Source organism: Falco cherrug, chromosome 9, assembly GCF_023634085.1.
Source record: "Falco cherrug isolate bFalChe1 chromosome 9, bFalChe1.pri, whole genome shotgun sequence".
Lineage (NCBI taxonomy): Eukaryota > Metazoa > Chordata > Aves > Falconiformes > Falconidae > Falco > Falco cherrug.
In genome coordinates, this window is record NC_073705.1 from 18,945,700 (window position 1) to 18,969,545 (window position 23,846).

Here is a 23,846-nt window from a genome sequence, read left to right on the forward strand (position 1 = left end):
TGCAAAATATTTTTATAGTTTTCCCCTTATGCATTGTATAACAAACCAAAACCAACACTAGTAGCAGGTGTCATCCTGCATTAATTTAACTGGACCACTGGTGGCCATCACCATTCCCACTTTAGACAGAGAGGGCTGCAGGGCAGGCAGATCCTCCCACAAACCTCTTCATTCTGGAGCCTGCCCAGCTCCCAGTAGAGCTGGCACTGTGTGGGAAGGGAGTTTAAGCAACTACACTATGGGGGCTCTGGGTCTATAAATGTGTTATAATGTGGCAAATGGTTGATTCACCCAGTGTTTAACTGGCCAGCAGTTTTGGTTTTAGATTAAAAGTGCTTCTACTGATGACAGAAGAAAGAAATGACATGAAAAATTCTTGTTGTGCATCTCTGCCCTAGCCCAATGGCATGTGTTTGGCAACAGTGCGGAATAAAAATATACATGCTCTGTGCAGACAAACTCATCCTGGCAGATTGAACAGAGATTGCCCCAGGTCTCTAGAGATCTCTTCAATGGCAGACTAGAAAGTGTCCTTCATTATAATGAATTCTACCCAAGTTTCTCTGAAATCCTACTGCACACTCCAAAGTTCACAACTACTCCATGCCGGAGCTGCCTCAGAGAGGCTGAGAGCTGGCAAGGCTCACAAAGACCAAAAACTTGCTCCAGAGTTCAGCACACCCTCTAGAAAACTCCGAAGGAGCAAATCTGTGCTTCAGGAACCCCTGAGCCCAGTTCAAGTAAAAGAACCCTGCCAGCTGGCAACACAGTATTCCTGTCTTGCCTCTTCCAGTGATCCCCTGGCTGCTCTCCTCAGCCTCTGTGGCACGGAGAAAATATTACCTTCAAGTCCCTGTGCACGATATCATGCTGGTGAATATGATTCACACTCTCCAGTATCTGGTGAATACAGTGGCTGCAAGATAAAGGGAGAGACACACAAAGTTATGCACACACACACATACACTTGGCATCTCATCTCATCACAGAACTATCTCCCTAGCTTTTATATTTGTACCAGGGAGAGTTCAAGACCCCAGGCTGAACCCTTCCACTGTGCACGCCGGCTGCCACAGCTCAGGGCTGTCACAGCTGGACACCCCCAGCCCCCTCAGCAACAGGATGCTGAATATCCTATCCATAGCAGGACCACAAAGCCTCTCTCCTACCTCCCATCATCTCCTTCCTTCCCTCCCCATCACACCGAGCACCTCACTTGCTCCTTCAGCCAACAGCGCCCACCCGACACAGGAGAACTGAGGCACCGGTGTCTGCAAACAGATTGGACTGCTTGCTAAGGTTGGGCGAGCAAGAGGCAATCGCTCCAGCAAACATTCAGCTGGGCTAGTCCCGAGCAAAGAATAAACTTTTAGAGAGCAGCAGCCTCCCCCAGAAAATTCAGGATGATGATTCCTGGGTGCCTGCCAGTTTGCAAAGCTTTCAGAGCAGCATCTCAAGCACTTTACATATACAACGCGTGCACACACCCACTTGCTGGGTGCCTTTTAAGTACAGATCCTACTTAAGGGGTTAGTGATCTGAAAAGCAGGCTCATTCCCTGTTCAGTGCAGTGTGCTGCGCTCCCCCAGCTCACAGAAAACCCTGTCTCTGCCACTCACTGCTGTAACCACCGGGGCAAGAGCAAGATGTTATTTACACCTGTTGCATAAGGACAGTGCAACACACCCATGAGTGAGATTCCTGGTTGAAAACGTGTTATCCACTAAACACTTACTCAGCTCCCAAGGGTGAGTGTGGAACAGAGTAGGGATTTTGACAACTATGGCTGGATAGTAAGCACCCAGATGTGGGCAACTCAGATGGGTCTGTGTCCTCACCCCGGGATCAGTTAGTCCCCTCACCGAATTCTAAAAATCTCAGGGGAACAAATTTGAAATGAGTGAAATATTTGAGGGAAGAGAAAGCAGCTACGGGAAAAGACGGGGAGAGGGTGAGGGGAGGAAGAGGAAAGGAGGTGCTGCACCCCCACCCCTCTGGAGCTGGCAGTACAATCCTCAGGGTCGGAGTCCATGAATATCTCCCCGCTCCCAAAACAAAAATGTATAATTAGAACGGAGTCGAGTCTGAGCGAGAGAGATTTTCTGGCCAAAAATGGCAAAAGTGTGAGGTGTCCCAGGCGAGCCAAGTGCGGCGGATTGGCACGGACCTTGCTCCCTCGCTCTCCCAGCCTGCTCTGGAATTCAGCTCGGCATGGGGAGAGAAAGGGAGGAGTTTCACTCTGTCATCTTGTGGGCACTGCGAGACCTGGCCGGCTGACAGTCAGAGGGCTGAGCACCCTAAGGAAGGCTCACAGAGCAACAGACAGTTCTCCTTTCCCCCTAAGCCTGACATTATTTTCGCAAGCAGTGTCGGTCACAGCCAGCTCAACGATTTCAGGGAACAGGCACTGGCAAGGGGGACAGGGGGAAGGATGATGATCCTGAAAACTTGCCAACTTCAAGGCAGAACGGCTTGAGTAACTGTATCTGTCTGAGATGCTGTGCCTACAACATCCATACACCCCACGGAAAACATCGAGATGGCTCCCAGAGCTCTCTGCCGGGAGGTCCACCAGAGATGACCAGCCCGCTGGCCATCAGCAGACGGCTCACGGCAGAGCGCGTCGTGCAATGCTGCATTTCAAAGCACTGTGCAATGCCAAAACACGAGGCTGTCTGTACCACAGGGAAAGCAACTAAGTGCCCACAGACTCCACAACAGCACCTAAACACACACACCGGCTCATTCTCTTTCCTTCCTCGCACTCAGTACCGTCTCCCTCGCAGTGCCGCCTACCAAGCTCACCTGCAGCAGCACCCACAGCTCCCTTCTTACCCCTCTCCACTCATGGCTCCCCTAACGCTTGCTGGAGCAGAAGACGGGTGCAGAATAAGCAGGGGTGAACTGTCACTGTCAAGCCGCTCTCAACGCTGCTAAAGCAGACCAGGAGCTGCCTAATCCCAGCTTTGACTGCAAATGCTGCACGTCCAGCAGGACAGATGGCTCCGAGAACACCCTCAGCTATGGCTGCACAGAATATCCACCCTGCACGAAGAGCAAAGGGACGAGCACAGGCCACTTCAGGCAGCTCACATGTGGGAGAGAGGGGACATATTCAAAAAGAGAAGGGTATAACTCTAAATCTTTTAAATTTTAAAACATAAAGGTTGCCTTCACATGTACCTTTTCTCACTGTACCAACCAGCTCACGGTCAGAGAGGGCTTCCACAGAAACACAGCCTTCAAAGGCCTCTCTCCCCCTGCCCCATAAACCATCACCTAGACACAGACAACCTGGATGGGTCTTCCCAACAGCAATGGCACATCACTGGAACCCCTACCAGAAGGCAGGGGCCAAGCGGGCCCAGCGAGCAGGGTTATGACAGCCACAGGACAGCTCTCCCCTAGGTTGGCCTCAAGCTGCAACAGCGGAGGTTTAGATGGGATATTAGGAAAAATGTCTTCACAGAAAGGGTGGCCAAGCGCTGGAACAGGCTGCCCCGGGAGGTGGTGGAGTCCCCATCCCTGGGGGTGCTTAAAAAATGCAAAGGTGCAGCACTTAGGGACATGGTTTAGTAGTGGACTTGGCAGTGATGGGTTAATGGTTGGACACGATGATCTTAGAGGTCTTTTCCAACCTAAATGATTCTATGATTCTGCCTTTGCTCACTAAGGACACACTATCACCACCCACCAGAAAGGTCAGGCAAAGTTGCTAGCAATGGCTGTCCCAGCAAAGAGCACAGCATCTGCAAGTGGCAAGGACTGGAGCTGCAGTGAACCAGGCTGATCGGTGACAATAGTTTATGCTAATAGCAGAAAGAGGAATTGTTTTTTCCAGACGGAGAGCAAGAGTGTCAGAACAAAGCTGTGCACAGAGCAGGAGTCAGGAAACTCATTGCATTTGCCAGCACACGTGGCACATACACAGAAGGGTCTGGAAACAGTCTTACCTGGCATCTGCTTCACTGTAGTATTCTCTGGCAACAATATCCTCAAAGAGCTCCCCACCAGTAACCCTGAAGTGCAAAAGAACAAGGGAGGTTACAGAGCCTGTGCACCTCGAGCTCTAGGCTGCGTGGGATGTACACAGCCACCCATCCTGGGCCCTCTCCCTGGGGACCTGCAGCACTGGGGAGCCACGGCAGAGCCTTACCCCCATGGCACCAGCACTGGTACACCCGTGTGACTGACCCCTCGCACTGCCGTTTCACCAGCAGTGTGCCAGGGCACTGGTGACGCTGGGCACGAATTGCCTGTGCACCTCTAAGGAGCTTAGTATATGCTAAGCTTGGGCAGAACATCCCTCCTCTGAGCCCCTCCAGGCTGCCTCAGGGACAGAAGTCAAACAGCCTCCCTACACAGGACAACCATCCTCTGCCACCCCACATTGACATCTGCTGCCAGGAGCCTTCCTGGTCTATCCCGTACCACACAGTCAATGGCTTTTTGTCATGTAAGCCAGAGGTATCTACAGGTCTCAAAAGAGAAAGAGAGAATTATACTAATGCAGGTGCTTTTTATTCCGTTCTTAGTCAGCCATCCATGTGCCCGTATCGCTGGTGAAGCATCAAAGCCAAAGAAAGACACTTACAGATCAAAGACGAGGTAATGGAAACCTTCTTCTGAGATACTGTCATGGAGCCGCACTGCAAAAACATAATCAAGAAATGGAGACTTACAGGGCACACCGCAAATACGACACTTCACAAATCAAACCCATGCACACCGCCAAGTTCTCCCTCAACCCAATCAGTCTATTAATTCCCCATGCCCTTCGCTTTGTGTGCTCACTTAGTGACCTATTTCCTTCCGTTATCTCAAAGGAACAGATGGGTGTCCTTCACATACACCCACCCCTCCCCAGCGTCAAAACAAACTCTAAATATCTTTGACCTCCTGTTCGTTCTCCTTCTCTAACGCTTCAGTACCCTCCTTTCACATCTGCCTACTCTTTCCTCCACGCTCACGTTTTGCCATCTCTCCCCATCTGTTCTTATTTCCCAAAACAAACCCTTTTCAGAACCTCCAAACAAGCCCCCAACCCAAAACCTGACTTCTGACCCCACTTGCATGTCAGTGTCACTGATCTCCCTTCTGCCTTTCACCTGTGAAGCTGTGAAGTTCCCTCCTTTTACTGCCTTTTCCCCACTTCCTTCTGACTTACACCCCAAATCCTTACCCAAAATTCAGAGTCAGTTTCTTGCCCTCATCTTTGCTGACCTGTTTGTTAACTCAGACATACCTGATCACATTTCCCTCCTCCAAATTTCATCCTCCTTCAGCTCCTTACCTATCCCCCCTCCTTCTGCTCCTATTGCCTAAATTAGCTGTCATCTTTTCTCCTTCCTGGTCTCCTTTAACCTGCAGGGCTGGGGTTGCCCCCATGATGGGCACTATCGCCCGGCACTCTGGGGTCTTCTGGGACTCAGTCCTCCTTTCCTCTTGTTACACGTGGGCTGTCTCTCTGTGGCCGGCGCAGTGCCATTTCTTCCTGCCTGAATCACAATCTCAGTTTCTTTGATGCTTCTTGGACACCTAGGCACTAATTCTAACCCAAGAGGAGGAACCAAGCCCTGAATTTCATAGTGCTGCCTACTCCCTCCTTTTTGCTTTTCTCCCCTGCTACTTCACTACTTTCCCTGCCAATCAGAGCCATAAGCTAGCAATCCTGTTTGACTCAGTTCCTAAACCTTCACACCCTGACTAGGACGAGTTATCCTCTTCACATGACCCTCTACAGCCTCTCCCTATTGATTCACCCAGCTAAAGCACCTAGCTGAGACTAGCCTGGGTCTCGGTCACTGTAACACCTTGTAATCGAGTATTGACCAAAGGAGCATTACAGTTCTCATCCCTATGAGAAAAATCTCGTTATCCTGCTCTATCACAGAAACGGTACTTTTGCCTCTCTTCCCTGTCTTCCATTCTCTTCCACGTAATATGCCAGTGACCTGTTTTGACTTTGCCCAACATGATGATTTTCTCTCTGCCAGTATCAAGAGGTCAGTTTGCACCTCTTACTGGTGGATGGCGTCAGCTACCATCACCGCCTTGGGAACGTTTCAAACTAGCACTCGGCACACGCTCCTACCTCATATGGAACTGCTTTTGCAAATGTTCCCAATGCTCTCCTCTAATCCTCCTTGCAACTCTCCTCTGCTAAGGTACCCTTCCATGTGCACGCAAACACACACCAACTCAAAACTGAGAGTAGCGTGGATGTGCAGAGACCACTGCCAGTACTCCTCCTAAAAGGATTCAATTCTTATTCTTTCTGCCTGTACGTTCTTATATTTTTCCTGCCTTTACCCACAAGCTATCTGAGCTGGCCCCTTGACCAATTTCCTTTCCTTAGCACTTCCACCACACCTAACCACAGGGGTTTGGGAGGAGCACTCCACCCAGCATAACGCTGCAAACAAACGAGGATAGTTAAGACTACCAGTAGAGCAGGTGTTTCAGGTGCAACATGCCGTTCCTACAGCATGAAGACAGAAGCACATCACCTTTAAGAACTGCGTTCCTCAAACTATCCACTGCAAAAAAAGAATTTTTTTCCAAGTAAGCAATTTTAGTTGGCTTTGTAATAACTTGATTGCAATACAACTTGGTGTTTACAAGAAAACTTGCCTCTTGAGCACTTGGCAGAAACCAGCAGAGGTGGCATTACAACAACGCAAGCAAGAAGAAGGGCGTTTCCTAGGAGAAAAGATCTCCATTCAAGGCTGGAAACAAGATAGGAAGTGGCTGAAACAGACACTTGGATTCCCAGTACAGGGCACTTTTCACTGCAGTGCACAAGACTATTTGAGGTGAACGTAGGAGACAGGCACATGAAGAAAAGCTGATGCCCAGGACATGGGCAAAAGTGTGTGCAGAGACCTTATGAAGAGGGAACAGATGGAGAAACTTCAAGGAAAGCTGAATATGCTAATAAGGTCACGTGTGGTGATGCTCAGTGGGCATGAAAAAGCATTCTCCTTCCTCTGGCACCTGAAAGGTCACCAAAGTGCTGCAAGCAAGACCAAGCAGGGAGGAGAGCAGCATGAATGAAAACCTGACAGAGAGGGAGTGCAGCCACCAGTTAGCTCAGAGCAGTGGCCACGGAAAGGGACCAGCAAACACGTCTGCAGGTAGAAGTAAAAAACACTGAACAGTAAACTGACGCAAAGATGTGGGCAGCAAATTACACCAGAAAATGAAACATAAATGAGCTGATTGGTGCTATTTCTTTGTCCTGAGAAAAGCAATGTTGTCAGATACGTCATGAAAAGGGAAGGAAGTAGCAACTCAGCTGGCAGAGACTGACAGAGGCAGCAAAAAGAGCCTTCAAGGACAGTAAAACACTATTTGCGTCCTTAGGTGAAGAAGCATGACAGGAGGACAGAGACAGTTCATAAATACTGACACCGTACATCACCCTAGGGCTGCACAGCAAAAGAAGGACTTCGGAGGCAGGACGCAGGTCATTAACTTAACAAGGGAGCTGCCTCCTTGCAACGGCCCAGAGCGATGCTGGCACAAAATCTGCCCTGGATTTAATCTGCTGAGGTAACAAAGCTCAGGGAGTAACGACAGAACAGCCAAACCCTGTAAAGCTATAGGAAAGATGACAGTGACCCCACCACCCTGCACAGGGATAATTAGCAACAGCTCAAAACATTAGGCGTAAAGTGTGGAGGGGGGCAGCAATGAGAGGAATCAAAAAGGATTAAGAAAAGTCTGACTATACCAAAACCCTCGTGACTTTCAATTCTGGTCCACACCTGCTTCATACCGATGCTGATGGGAAGAAACAAAAGCAATATCCTGTAGCAGAACAGCAAGAGCACCCAGCACCCTTTCACCCTAACATTTTGCTTACCGACCCTCCTGCAGAGCCACAAGAGCCTTCCTGACCAGCAAGGATACTGCCATTGGCAGCTCTGATGCCACGGTTCATTCTGCTGACACACAAGTTACAACGCTCTGCTTTCTAATGCAGTGCTAACTACCAGTGACTGCCAGCTTAAAAACATGATCTGCTTTTTCCAAAGCCATTCAGCCAGCCTGTGAAATGGTGTATATTCAGAAATAACTCCACCACCTTTAGCTGATGTCAAGAATAAAAACATTTTAGAAGTTTTTTGGCCTCCTCTCTGCTTTGGTCCATAATTACGACGCACAATATGTTAACATTCATCTTAAAGATACACAAAGGTCAGATTCCATCTGATACCTCCACCTTCCAGACAGTGTAAAGCCCTCTTTGCTTTATAGATGTCCTGTGCGAGTACCCTCCAAGTGAAGGCAGGACACAGGTTCCCAAATGGGGAAGTTCCAAGATCCAGTTCCAAGAGCAGGTTACAGGAACCCACTGGGCGGGGCTCGGTTTCAGACTTCTTCCCATGAAAAGGAGAGCCTATTTGTTCCACAGGCTGCTGGTCCTGACACACCATCTAACATCTCCATGACTACCACAAGTTCAGCTTCAACCAAGCAGCTGAGCAGGCTGCTCAGACCCATGTAACCTGCTGACACAACAGGGTAAAAAATACAATCATATGTAGATGCTGGAAGGTAAAGGATTCCCAAAACCTGACTATCTGTGATAAGAAAAATGGAGATTTAAAGAGAAAAGTATTTATCCAGTTAACCTTCTCTTCAAAAATATCACAGAACCCTTTTATTTGCTCTCATCAGGGGAGCAGCGACATCCACGTCTGGTGCAGCAAATGCACATCACAAGAAGAATCGCAAGTCGCAGCAACAGGGAAGTTGCACAACAGCAACACAGGGTCTCCCAAAACGCGATCAAACTGCAAACAAGTCCAGCACCTGCCAAGGAACTTGATCTCACTCTTTTCACCAGGAGACGAGGTGGATGATTTCTATTAACTGATCCTGTTGCCCAGAAGCAGTGATTCAAACCATATTTCCTTCCTAGCCAAACTCTTAACACAGGGATCCTTACAGATGTAGGAAATCTGTCCCTGCCAACAGCACGCACAGCCAGGATCGCTGATGGCTGTTCCCATGTCGAAGGTCTCTGATGGATGAAAGAGCACGCACTGCAATGGTTAGCAAGAGCAGACGAGGAGAGGGGAGTGAGAAAGAAAACAGAAGCAAGTCAGACAATGAGGCGCTAAAGCAGTTACAGGATATGGTGAAAGACTTGACCCAAGGTTTTGGTCAGAGCGCAGAAAAAAGTCCCATCCACACAAAGAGCAGAGGGCTCGTAGAGTTCACAAGCACGTTTAATTTTGTAAGACTGTCAAGTCCTACAGATAACTTCAGAAATAATTAAAAAAACACAGCACCAGTAAGCGATGCCAGAACAAATGCTATCGAAAGGAGCAGAATCAGTTACAGACTGTTAGGTGGAAACATCTTCTGCAACCATCGCAGCTGGTCCGTCAGCAGAAACTGCATCACCACTCGGATGAGATCTCCAAGAAGCACACAGAGCCTGGGAGGAATAGGCAGGAGTTTCTGCACAGCATCTTGATGACACAGTGCACTCAGCAAGACGCAAAGAAAAGCCCAACTTTGTTCATAAATAGTCCTGAATCTGGCACTGTAGTGGTACTCCACGGAGGGTAAGCAGAGACTGCTACCTAAAACTCTCCCTCCAGTTTTAAATGCACACCTGTCAGTCTGCGCGGTTCAAGAGCTGTGATGCACTGCTACAGACAAGGCACAACCTAGCTAACTGCTTTAAGCATCCTTTTCTTCCCTTGGTCTCCTCTCCAGCCTCATCCTATGTGAACTGGTCTTACCTGTATGGGAAGCATCTCCCACAAAGCTGGCCTTTTGGAAAAATAACTAACAACAGAAAAACAGTGAGACCAAACCACTCCCTTTCCCCAGAAACTCAGACCCTCTGCATCGCCTGATGCAAGTTACACACATTATTTTTTGTCTTGTGGGGGTGTGTGCATCAGGTCCGAGGCCCTAATGCAATCCAGAGCATTTGCAAAGAGCCTGATCCACAGCAAGTGGCTCAAGGGGACGTGCTGCGGTTACTGAACCTAACGGCAGCTGGGTACCAGGAGTTCAAGCACTTTCTAAGAACACCTGCTGTGAATATTCCTTTTCTCTGCCTGCTGTCTTCAGAGCCTCGCTGGAAATCTTGCCTCAAGAACAAAACCTCAAGCTGATACTTCAAAGTGTTTCAAAATCCTCCTGCACATACAGAATTTATTTTAGAAAGAAATCATATAAATAAGCTATGATATTAACTACAGAAAATGAAGCATTTTAGTGAGAAACAGCAATACAGTAACAGTCATACCACGTGGTTTGCACTCCCTGCCCGAATAAAGCGACCCTGTACATGCAGCCACAGCTCTCTGATGCCCGAGCGTGATACAAAGCAACTGAGCGTAGAGAAAGTCTCCCTCACAACAAACTGCATCAGTCTAACAACCAATGCAAATTGCTGCTGAGTCACACAAAGCAAGGCTCAGTGAATGCAGAACTTGAAGTGAATCATGAGGGAATCAGAAAAGACCTTTAAATTTTTGTAAAAGTGAACCTGAACTACAGGAACATAAAAAAACATTGAAAAGCAACAGGCACCTCATTTTTAAAAGGTCACATGTAAAAGGGCAATGGATACTGGTGTCATAAACATAGGTTATGCCTAGCCTAGATGACCCACACCTTATCTCCGCTCTGCCCAGTGTGCCGAGTATGATTATTGTTTTACTCTTAAGTCAAGCGTAACAGACAGGAGCATTTACGTGCCCGCCACATACGGCCCAGGATGAACACTTCCCTGTATCCCGTATCCACAGCAAACGGGAGCAGAGCTGCCCGGGGACGCAGCCCATGGCTGGGGCAGGCACGCTGCTCTAACACAGGATGAGTTTTGGCAACCCGCCGCAAGTACATCTCTGCAGGCAAAGTAGTCACCGATGCCACAGCAAAAGGCAAGTACACAACCAAAAGAAGAATTTCCTGGGATAATTCCCAGCATCTTCGCTTTGCAATTACTCACCTCTGCTTCAGAAAAGGTAACATGGGCTGAAATATGCTTGCTCCCACGTACCAGTGGCCTTTGTGTGTCTTTAGGGATGGTGTCAAAGCTACAGGGTAGGGTGATTTGTCTGCTAAATCTAGGTTTGCCCGTGTTTCTAAGTGTAAAGCACTTGGTTATTATGGGAACGTAAAGGACACTTAGCCAACTACCTCTGCACCAACACACATCGTGCGCTGTCATTATATAATACCTGGGGCTCTCAGATTAAGTTGCCTGTGTTGCAGTACCTGCAGCACAGCCAATACAAGGCAAGAGAGATTTCTGGCTGCCTCCTGGGTCATGGTAATTGAACACAGTAACTCTTTCACACAGCCTTAGTAGTGCAAACTCAAAAGTGCTCTGGGATCTTCTGGACTGAACAACACTACTTAAAGGTCAGCCACTCATTAGAAACAGCCACAGCTTCACTTCTCAGCACTTTCCAACCTGACATCAAACATTTGCCTCTATCATGGAGAAAGGGAGGAGGTAAAAGATACCAGGAGGGGCATATTTCAAGGGACAGTGCACGCCAGAAGCATCAGAATAAAACTGGAGATTAAAAGCTGCCTGATGCCCTCTTCCATAAGATACTCTCCAACATGCCAGGAGATGTTGAAACTATAGATACAAATACACACGGCCCGGCAAACTGCAAACTGAGCACTATCATCCACTGCAGCACATGTGAGAAGTGATCTGATGCAGATGGCTACCACCCACTCTGCGCTTCCCCAGCTGCTCACCAGCCTGGGCAGCCAAGATGGGAATTGTCCGGCCACCTCCGAGCCTGGCCGTGCGCCAGGCCGCTTCCCGCGCGGTTCGCCATCACTCAGGATGCCTGTCCCACCAGGAGCCACCACCAACCTGTGACTGCCTGTGAGCTGGGTGCTCAGCTCCCACCCCAGCTGTTTCTCTAGTTACATTAAACACGCAGAATTCAGCTGCAGCTGCTCAGGCTGCTTCCAAAAGGACTCTCCTTTTAATTAAAAATTTTCTATTAAAAAGCATTGAATTGTGTAATGCAAATAATCCTCTAGAAATCATCTGTTCCAGAAGCTAATGACCAGCTTTGTTAGAGCAGTAACTAAAGCAGCAGGACAGTTAGCTAACAGGACACAGCATGCTGCTGTTAACCAGTCCCTTCGGAACGTCGACTCTTTCCCTCCTCCTCCTCCTTCCAAATCTGACACAGAGAGGTTACAGTATGCTGGATATAAACTAGCTTGCTGCAAACTCCCCAAGCCCGCAGCATTTCACACCGATTGCAGTTTTAAAGCTCCAGAAAATGGAAGAGAAGAAGGGCTTGTTAACACTCCACTCGGGTTCAAGCAGAACCGAGCTGCTGCAGGCTCTGCAAAGAGACAAGGAACAGTCCGAAGGGAGCAGGAAAAGGCACACATGCACACAGAGGTGGGGGTTTTCCCCCACACCACTGTTCTTACTGTAACCTTTATAACACTCTGGCCCTAAAAAATGAAGTAAAAGCAGTGCCTTTTCTGCCATACATGGTGCCAAGGCAGAGGGAATTCCCTTAGGCACAGAAATTCACAGCCTAGAAAGAAGCTGAAGGGAGAACAGTATCTTTCCTGTTAAGAAACTGGTCCTTCTGCAGAGGTAAAACCCAAAAAGTTTTTTAAAAAAAAAAAACAACCACAAAGATTTTTTAAAATACGTTTCAGTGCCAAGTAAATGTTATTTCTCCTTGAATTTTGCGATGTCTGTATTGAAAGGCTGAAGTTCAGTGCGTGACACACGACACTTAGTATGCCCTACTTAAACATTACATGAGCCAGAAGAGTGCATTAGCAGGAATATTTCCTACTTTACTGATAACAGTGCAATCACAGCCATCCAGAATTGTTATTAATAATTTCCGATAATCCACATACCAGATAAGCAAAGTACTGTTGATAACCACTAGCATTATATGAGAGCTTTTTCTAAAAAAACCCCAAAATAATAACAAGCCAACTTTATCAGTATGTCAGAGAAAACGCACAGAGAACACCCTCTCTATTAGAATTAACAAAATAAAGGTAGAGGTCATGACAAATTCTAGGGGCTCAGACTCTGCAGCTTTGCTACACACATTGCTGCCATCAGGGCCAAATCAGCCTTTGGTGTTGCACAGCATCGCTCCCGTCCATGCAGGCAGGTGTTCTGCCTGACATCCCCCCAGCCTTGCTGCCTTCACCCGATTTTCACAACTCCTTTCTCACATCGCCCAGGACACTCACTAAATGCTGCCACAAGGGAAGCTCTGTTCAAAACGCAGGCTGTGCCTGCAGGATTGCACCAGAGCGCAGCTTCCCCCTGTTCTGTTCAGAGCTCTGGCAAGGGAAACCTCAAAGGAGGCTCCTTCCATTTCCTCAACGCTGTTGTAATCAGAAACAGGGGGAAAGAAAATTAAGGGAATTTGCCAACTTTTGCAGTACCTTTGAGTCTGACTGCACCAAGTCTGGCCATCATCCCACTATTTATAATTTTTTTTAAGGGATTGCTTGCATACAGATAAATCTCACAGCTGAAGAGATGAACAACAAAATCCAAATCCCTCTCTAGTACAGAACACGAAGTCACACAAAATAAATATATTCCCTGGCAAGGAAGAAAATGCAATTGTTACTCCATTCCCAAATTGAGGGTGATTATGGAGAAACATTTTTCTTAAAATTACAGGAATATAGAAATTGCGGGACAGCAGCTTTAAAGAGCAGGCCAGGCATGGGAGCATCCTACTTGGAAACCACTGAGTTTCCATAGGACAGCAAGCACAGCCAAACCACTGGAGAATCCCCAGCATTTTAACTATTCTTTGTGCATAACATCCTTTCTGTCCCAATTGCAAAGGCAGTCTGGATGTCTGCAGCCAAATGAAAACAAGGAAATGTGCTGTTTACAGCAAAACACAGCCTACTTTTTTTCCCCCTTGTTCACTAAGGAAGCAATTCAAATCTCTTGTTAAGGAAAAGGTGATAAGAAAACATTCCAAGTAGCAGCAGGGGGGGAAAAGTGAGGGCCTGCTTACCAAGAGTAGCATCTTAAAATGAAGAAGGAGCGAACCTTCAGTTGCAGCTGATACTGCTAGGACAATAAACCCAGTATTAGGTCTGCAGACACGATCAATGCACCCCATTTCCCACCCAGGTTAGTTATGAGCACTGTGGGATTCTCCAGCTGGGCTGCACGCAGAAGCATAGCATCCTTCTTGGTCCTTGCAGCAATCCGCACCTTGATCGTAACCATCATTTAAGGGCACACAAACAGGAGACCTTTTTTTATACACATCCATCAAAATCACTCCCACGAGACAGAGGTACTAGGAGGACACACCACTTGTCAAAGGAAATAAAACTGAACTGGGTCAAAAGAAATTCTTCTAATTCACAGGAGATTTCTATACCGTCTTCTCTCCATGTTAAATAAGGACGTGTCCAAACTTCTGGTTTATCCTGAGAGAAGCCAACAGATAGAAGTTAAAATAAAAAGAATTCAGGTGCAAGTGCATTTTGGAGAGAAAGTCAGAAGCAGGAAAACCCTGAAAAAGCAATAATTCTGATAGATGCTGAGGACAGCGTTTCACTACTGCTATAAATTCCCTCAAAGAAATTAATTCTGAAGCAGTTCAGCAAAGGATATGAAGGCAGAAATCAGAAACAGCATTTGGCTCTGGCTCTTGGGCTACCACCAGCCTCTCTTAAAATCACTATTTTTAATTATTCTAGACCTAAGTGCACAAGGCTCTTCACAGCAAATCCTGCCATGAGCTGGGACACAATAACCAACCAGAAGTGCTCAGTTTGAACTACAAACAAAAGATACTCAAGAACTACTTTTGTACTGTTGGGTTAAAATTATATAAGAAAGAGGAGAGATCATTTGGTAACAGATCCAAAGAGGAAGCACATATTTATACCGCATAGCAAAGAAAATTTAGAAGTAGGAGGGCAACACCTAACACAGTAAACAAAATCCATGCACGGCACAGACTTCACGGTACGCTGAACAAGCCACAAATCCTACTCTTGTAGGAGAACACAGGAACGCTAAGGAGTTTTGAAAACTATGAATGAGGATTTTTACCAAAATTTTTGCATCATTATTGCTTTGGGAGTCTTAGGACAGGAAAGGTCACATTCGGCACTGTGCTGAACTTCCCAGCTGCACTGAACAAGCCTGCAGGAGGACACCGGGGTTCCCAGCCCCGTCACTGCTCTAATATTTGATGGGTAGCAGCAAGCATGGGAGAAAACGGAATTCTCCACAACAGAATCCCTATGTAGTGAATAAACTACAGGACTTAAAAATCAAATATACTGACTGACTGAACTAAGCAGCAGACCAAAAGAGCTGTTCCAGTAAGAAAGAGTCAGTATTTCAACAGACGGCAAGTTTAGCTCTACACGGAGCAGAAGGCAATGGCGAGGGTTATTTTATCTTAGCCATTGCACAAGCTTCAGTGGCACAATCAGGAAAGGGCCTGCGCATGAACGGTCAGAGCTATGAACGTGTTATAAAAACCTGCTTCTTTCCTGCAAAACAGGGACCAAGAAGAAAGCTTTATCACTCGCTTCTAGATGTTCCCAAATACAACCGTGTCAAATGCCTGCAAGATTTATAAGTAAGTGAATTGCTGGAACAGTACGTTGTTCAAGAAGTGGAATTCCCCATAGAGCCGTGTCTCTTGCCAACTTCCACAGGCATTTTATCTGCTTACTGACAGTGGGGTTTTAATGATGTTGCCTTCTGCCTCTCTTTAACACTCCCGCATCCTCCGTAATGGGTGCATCTTTTCTGCCTTTAAAACAAGGTGGAGTGAACAGATCACTGATGGATCTCCATCCAGTTCTGCTGTATTTGGTGACCAGGGCTGGCACGTGGTTTCTCTGGACCAGAATCCACAATATGCTATAAAGTTATCAAGAGGGGGGAAAAAACCCCAACAAGTTGAAAGTTAGGGAAAGAAGCCCTTCTTCTACTGAACTGAAGTCAGAGGCAACCAGGTGTAATGGCACATTCAAATGGACGGTTTGCAATGAGAACACGGTACATTCCATGAGTCAGAAATCAGAAAATTGCCTCGAGTCAACTTTCTCCTGTCCAGACTAAAAAAACCTTACTGCAACACTAAGCTTTTACAAGGATTACTCCACTGTGATTACCTTGGCCATAACGTGCACCTAAAGACAAGCCAAACACCCAATTACAGAGCAATAGCCTATAATTAGGGCTAAGGTTTGATGAAAGCCTGTTATGGTAACTCAGAAAGCCGTCATTTCACAAAAAGCAACAGCCAAAGGACATATCACCACTATTTTGTACCTAGAGTAACCTTTATTTTATCGTAGTGTTACGGTCATCGTGTGGCCGTTCAGAATCTCCACAGCAGAATCAACTGTCTTGCAGCAAACGAGTAAGAACCACAAATTCAGCGACAGGTTTGCTTTATATGCTCTGTATAGGCAGGAAAGAAAAGCAGCCCACCTCACAGGGTCCTAACTTTCAGTACTCGGCCCGGACTCACTAGAGGCTCAGGTCACCATAGAAAGAGCAGGACATGCTGCAACGTAGTTTGCAACAAAAATAGTAACAACAAGATTTAATGGGGAAATTAAAGCAAGTGCAAAATCTGCAGAATTCTTCAGGATTGCTGCGGTGTTCCTAGGATAGCTCACACTGGGCTTGGTGAGGCATCGCACCAAGTATTCATCTAGGAGAGTTTACAACATCGAATGGCAGTAACTAGGTGATTACTAACTGCTAATACACATTTCAAGGAAAAAAACTACTGCTGGATCAGGACAACATGTTTCCCTTTGATGACAAGGTAACAAGACCCAGGAATAGGAAGCAGCAACGCATGCAGCATCTGGACTTCAGCAAGGCCTCTGACAGCAGCTGACATGCTATTTCCATAAGCAATTTAGAAAAAATGCATATTCAGAACTAGCTTGTAATGGTGTATACAACTCATTGAAAAAATATACTCAAAATTGATCACTGTCAAACTGGAACAATGCAACAAGTGATATCTTCAGGAGTCTGTCCAGAGTCCAAAAGTATTCAACAGTGTTATTAAGTATCTACCTGATACAATAGATATGCCATTGCTATCAAAGATCACATTACTGTGGGGGGAGTTGCAACCCTATTATACTATCAGAAGATAAATCAAAATGGTCTTGAGAAATCTGGGGGGAGCCCACAGAGTAGATATCTCTCTCTTTGTTTTAATAAAGACAAATGTAATGTACGCTTTGACAGGAATCCTCATCTACACAAGATGGAAAAATTATTTGCTTGCCAGAAGTTCTGCAGAAAGTCTGGAGAAATAATGCGTCAGAAAGCAACTGTGCATCAACAAAATATTTAAATGGCATTTAAATGGCAAGTTTCACAGGCTGATATACAGAACGAGAGTATCTTTGGTAGGACAGGTAAAGCAATTCTTCCTCCCCAGTCAGCACTGACATGGCCTTAGTTAGAATCTTATGTCCACTTTTGGGCATCACATTTCTAGAGAGATATGAAGCAACTGGAGAAAGTCCAGCAAAAGAAAAAAGGGGAGGGGGAAGAAAAAAAAAGAAAGGAGAAAAAAAAAACAGAAAGAAAAAAAAGACTAGGAGTCTAGAAAACATGACGTATGAGAAAAGATTGAAAGAATTGGGTTTGTTTAGTCTGAAGAAAAAGATGACTAAAAAGAGACATGATAACAGTCTTCAAATATGTAAAAGAGTGTTACAAGAAAGGAAAACTACTTTCCACATATACTCTGGATATAACTAGAAACAACGAGCTAAGCTAGCAGCAGAGTATGGTTTTTCTAATGTCTGACAGAAAACTTAAGCATTTGAAAGACTGCCACTAGGGGCTGTGGAAGCATTAAAGGTTTTTAAGAACAAACATGCCTGGAATCAGCCAGGTACGAAAAGTTTTCACAGGACTGCTGAATGGACTGTATGACTTCCTGAGGTTTTATTCCACACACTTTGATTCTGTGTTGTAGGCATAAAACTTAATTCCTTTATTGCTATTTGCGACCACCCGTTGAGTTTAAAATGACTAGTCTCTTTATCTTAAAAAAACCCAAACCTGTTCTTTCTAGGCAGAGAGGAAATACTCTGTAGAAAATGCAAGAACCACCGCCATTCCCCCAAACAGTCTTTTCCGAATCACAATACAACAGGAGACATGCGCTGCCACTCATCATGGATGAGGCACAAGCTGCAGAATTGAACCAGGAATGCGGTATGTCTCCCGTTTTGGTTTTCCTCTTGTGTATAAGAGTTACTCTGTGAGAGGCTTGGCAAGAAAAGGTGTAAGAAATGATAAAAAGAAGAGATGATGACAGCGAAGGTAAGGCCAAAGTAAAAAGTGACTAAACCAAGGCAACAAGACTTATGGGGCAAACGAAGCTCAGTAACTAGCTAATACGAGTTTTAGTCATTCTGAATATTGCCAAGCAATACATTTACCGACCAATATATTTATCAGTGCAAATGACTGTAGCAGGTGGCCACCACTACTCTTTATGTCATACCTCCACAACTACACTCAGATGCAACAAAGCTCTTTCTGCTGAAGAGCTGCTACTAAGGTGGCTTGGCATTTTGTGAGGTCCTGAGCTTGTGGAAACTGCTTCTTCATCACATATGGGACAGGCTGCAGGTGCTAGTCCACAGGGTATGCTGTGGGGCACCTTTCCCCTCCCAGGGTTTCAGAGGGTAGGAGCAACTGATTACAAAGCTGAAAGCCAGGAGACCAGACAGATGTCCTTAAAACATCACCTACACTGACACACAGGGTTACGCAGAAGACAGACAATGTAATGCATCACAGCTTTCCCAGACAGGGATATTTAACAGTGGCTTGGTTGAAGGCAGCAGTTTGGTATTTCTTAATGTTTTCTTAAATAAATTAACTCGAATTAGACCTTAGCTAGGATCCTAGAGGCTTTATTTGTTTAAAGATCTAAAAAGGGGATTATTAATGGTCCAAAGTTTTTGCTCAAAGAAACTTCCAGCAACATGCAATTTCTCTAAAAGAAACCATATGACAAACTTCATAGTGGAGCTACAGAACTATATAAAAATCCATATCCTTTCTCTACATTTCATTAAATAACGTAGTTTTGGTTCAGAGTTGTGCCTTCTTTTGCCTCTTCCTATTTTCCTAGACAAAACTATTCCACTATTCCCTTTACTTTTTTTTCCCTCCTTTTTCCTTTTTTCCTCCTCTTTTTTTTTTTTTTTTTTTTTTTTTTCCCCCACTGCCAAAATGGGCAATTTCTTTTTGGTCTCTTGTTTTTGGAGTAAGTGGCCACTGTAATGAGAAGAGCTGACATATTAGCCCACCCTCCTTTAACTCTGGGCACGTCACTGAATACAGCATTTAAACGTATATATTAACAAGTGCCAAAAAGGGGAAACAGAAGACAGGTGCGGGGAAAACAAACACAACAGCCCACTCCCATTGCTGAATGTCAAATGAACAGACAAGTCATGCAGCACCCAATAAGCAGGGACAGCTCTGCATGGGCGAGCACACGGGACCACAGCAGAGTTTGGTGAACACCTGGGCCAGGATGCTAAGGAATGGGACAGAGTCATATGCAGAATTTGTCAAAGAGAGAAAACGAGGTGATTTCAACAGGGAAGTTTGACAAGTTGTGGTGAACATTCAGAATACATCTGCCCTCTGACAGCGTGCTAGATGAGACACACTACTTCTCTCTCACCCCCATCCCTCTGAGCCCAAGGAGGTTTACCAATATTTGGATGCTTTAGAAGTCGACAGATTCGAGCTTCACGTTCCAGTTTCTGGTGATCTGAAAGAGAATAAGAAACAAGGCATTAAGTACCGCAACTCTGAACTAAGCTTTTGTTCATATTCAACAGAGAAAGGAGCACAGTGACCCAGCAGAAGTCCAGAGAGGTGGGATTTGCTAGAACATAACTGTCTCCCAGAACCTCACAGCCGTTTCAGGCGAGGGCGATGCAGCTGGGGCTGCAGGAGGACCTCCACTCCTGCTACAGGGTAGCACTAAACTGATATTCCCTCCCTGGATTCCAAGTGAGTAGCTGCAAAGTCAGAGATGCTGCTCTTCCCTCAGTCTCACAGATATGCCAAAGGCACCTCCAGTGACACCCCTTCTGAGACTTTCCCCCTTCTCCAAGGCTGGAGAGGAGGAGAAAAAGTTTCTGAAAAAATAGTCCACATGAAATAGGAAAAGGACCTGATTGCATTCCAGAGAAGCACTGGGGAGGAAGGACAGAGTCAGAGGGAGAAATACACAGCTCCTGCTAGTGCACGGCCATCACATGAAGTAGGGAACTCCGCCAGCTCCAGTGAACTGTAAAGGTAACCATACTTCAGTACCCGTGGATGGACACGCTGGCGAAATGCTGATCAAGCACTCTGAGATCTCCAAGCAAGCATTTCTGCCCAAACGCTAAGCATGCTTATTCCAGCCCAAAGGCAACGTCTGTTCCATCACAACTGTCCTCTGGATTAAAGGAAAAAATATCAAGAAGAGTAACAAATGGTTTCTCCTCCCTAGGAATGTAACACACATGAGCGCCAGGGATGGAGAGGGAGCTAAAGCAACTGTGATCACCTCAGCCAAGAAGCAGCGGGGCTTTTAGCCACTGAGGGTCAGCCAGGAGATCTTTCACTACAGCAAGGACTGAGTCCTGAACTTTCACTACAAAGCCCCCATCCTCGCAAACGAAATGCTCACATTGGACAAGCACAGATCTGCCGAAAGGATGTGAGGGAGGCAAGCCATTTAGGCAGCACTGGCATCTGCTAAACTCTCGACTTTTGGGGATGCAGATGCCTAGAATGAGGCAAGCAGCAAGGACTGCCCTTCCTCCCCAGTCCAGCCATGGAAAGAATATAGCAAGGGGAAGCAGCAGTCCCTGCCTGCTCTTGATACTTCTTCTGTAGCAGATCTTTGGCAGACAGCCTTGAAAACACACCTTCTCTGCACCCCCTGTGATACACAAGTCTTCTCCACAGGAGTAAGCGTGACCCTTTGCTGGCTGGGCTACTCAGCAGTCACTGGTAGGAATGCAGCATCCTCTGATTTATAGGAAAGCCACTGGAGACCCACTTCAAAGCCACACTACACTGCTCTGCCTGAGAACACAGCATGTGCAGCTCCCTGGTCCTTGCATGGTCTTCCCTTCCCATCGTAAATGAAGGCTTTGGGCAACTGCTCTCTTCCCCGTGAGCTGAAGATGGAGACCAAGCCAGATCTCAGCTCAGAACACCCAGGCTGGGAATAGCAGCTCAGGGCATTGCAGGTTTTCTGTCTTCTTTCCCACTGATGAACTGCAGAAAATGTCCCAATTAATACTTTATAGGGCTGAGATGTGCTTACATCCTCATCTGCTACTGTTCAGGGATGGGGGAAGGTAAATTACTTCTTTCATCTCTCCTTCCCTCTCAATCCTGGAAATTATTGTTGTTGTGGCATATATTTTAGAGTTCTGTGCCAGAACCACTCTCCAATAAAGTAGCAGGCAGCAAGAACGTCTGGAGAGCTTCCACACTCCCCAGGCCTTGGTGCAGTGCAAGCTCTTTCTCACCTGCATTGCTGGGGAAGGGTAGGGCTGCCTTGGCTTCGTTTTCAGCAGTATCCCTCACAAATAAAGTTTTGCAAAACACGGCTGCAAAGTAGCAAACTGTGCCGCATACTCTGCACTTGAGCCAGATTCTCACAGCAAGACGAGAGTTTAAGATAAACTATCCATAGCCCGGCTGCACGCCTGGGTCTTGCAAATTCCCCACTTACCCTCCCAGCTCTACTTGGAACTCCTACAGAAGGGGATCCTTCATCCACCCAGATCACGTTGCCCTCGTGCACGGTTACACTTGCTGAGAATCTGTTCCCAAGTACAAGGACACGGGGAAGCAGACAGCAAAAACAGCTGAGCAAAGGGGGAAGGAGAGGTAAAAGCTCACCACGTGCTACTCAGCCACCAAGTCCTGACAGCCAGGACAGACAGCTGACAGGAGCAAGGCTCAAACAAAATGACATAACCATCAAAATGCCATGGGAGATGTAAATCAAGAGCAATTGCTCCCCTGAAATCCTACACTGTCGTGCAGAGGGAGGGGAGCGGGCAGGGCAGCTAGTGATCATGGGCAGCAGCCACACCAGAACTTGTGACAAGAGGTCATCACCCCAACACCCCATCCCTCCAGCACCACACAGCCTGGCCGGAGACCAGAGGAGGAGTACAGCGCCCTGGTCACAAGGTACAGGAAACTATTTCTGGTCAGGGGGAAAGCATACCACACTCTTCTGTCTCCAGGGCAACAAAACAGGCAAACTCAAGCACAACCCGCAGAGAGAAAGCACACTCCAGCCCCGGGAGCAGCAGCCCACAGCAGCCAGCCGCTGCAACAGAGAGCAGTGAAAGGTCAGGCTGGGTGGGTTTCCTGCTGCGGGTCCTGGAGGATCACAGATTCTGTTCCCACAAGATCACCCATCCTGTTGCAGATGGTACCAGAACGCAGCCCAACCTGTGACTCAAAAAGAGCTCCTCCCCCCCCCATCCCCAAAGACAGCTCCTTTGTACATCCTCCTTCATCACCCGGTGGCCCTTTGGCACAGTGATCTGGCTCTCATACCAGGGTGCAGTGGCAGAGTCGATTTGGTACTCAAGGGGAACAAGCCGGTACCTAAATGCATGAGGAACGAACACAGAGCTGCAATTTTTCTACCTTCCTCTGGTCTAGCAATGGTTATTCCCAGTAGAAGAAAGAAAAAACAAAATTCTGCAAGCCCAGCAGAACAGTCAAAGGCTGGGATTTAACACATCCTTTATACAGGGTCTTGGGGTCTTGCCGAACCTTAAAAATGCAAAGTATTCTTAACCGTATTAGAATAACAATGAAAAGACAACATGGGTTCAGACCCCTCTCTTACCAAGAGCTTGCAAAGGAAATAATATCTCTGCCTGGAACATCAGGCCTATTTCCCACCTTTTACAAACTATGAAATTCAACTACCCATTTCCATAACTTGCCTAAACCACACGTATCCTTTAGAAAACACAAGTGTCCACATTCAAGACTCCAACTGACAAAGCCATACATCCATAGAAATTACTCCAAGTGTTAGTTATCCTTCCTGTTAGAAAACTTAGCACTGCCATTCCTAGCCTGAATTCAGCTACCGCCGGCTTCCAAATACTGGATTGCATCAAGCTCTTTCCCTGCTACGTTACAGAGCTGTCTAGCCCTGAACCATAGCTGATGCTTAAAATCTAAGTACAGGATGTTACAAACACTCATCTAATATTAATTTGCTGTTTTCCAGCCAAAAAAAAAAAAAAAAAAAAAAAAAAAAGAGAGAGAGAGAATCTTATTTGGGCAATTCTTCTATCTACAGTCTGAAGCAGTGAGTATCTAAGACAGAAAAGTGCAGTCTATGTAGCTCTTTCATCGCAAAATTTAAAATATAAATGCTTAAGGAAATGTTGCTTAAAAACAGCAGGAGAAAACTTTCCCATGTTTGATACACAACCTAAAGTGTGAAAATCAGTTCCTTTTTATTAGTTCTTTAGATAATCTGATTTCTGCATCTTGATTCAGCATATGAGACTACATTTAAACCAAGTACCCTTAAGATCATTGCTCTGCAAATACTGCACTGTTCTAGGAAGTTAATATCAGGTTGCTTCAGTATATACCTGATAAAAAACTGCCTGTTCACAGAACTGGGATTTCTTTGGGTTGGGTTTTGATTTGTCTAGGGATTTACTTTAATAGAAAACAAGAATGCTTGTGTTAGCAGCATTTGTGAGAGTTAAGGACCTGCAAAAAC

The 23,846-nt window shown here is 46.3% G+C and overlaps 1 protein-coding gene across 13 annotated transcripts in view; it reads right to left on the minus strand.

The window, feature by feature from the left end:
• Positions 1-23,846, minus strand: part of CAMK2G (calcium/calmodulin dependent protein kinase II gamma) — a 121,699-nt gene that overhangs the window by 46,731 nt on the left and 51,122 nt on the right. For all 13 annotated transcript variants that reach the window (XM_055719614.1, XM_055719611.1, XM_055719615.1 and 10 more), the window contains 4 exons: positions 19,776-19,835; positions 4,595-4,649; positions 3,954-4,019; positions 844-916 (listed from right to left, as the gene is read on the minus strand). In XM_055719614.1, coding sequence (XP_055575589.1) covers positions 844-916; positions 3,954-4,019; positions 4,595-4,649; positions 19,776-19,835 — 254 coding nt within the window. The remainder of the gene's footprint in view (positions 1-843; positions 917-3,953; positions 4,020-4,594; positions 4,650-19,775; positions 19,836-23,846) is intronic.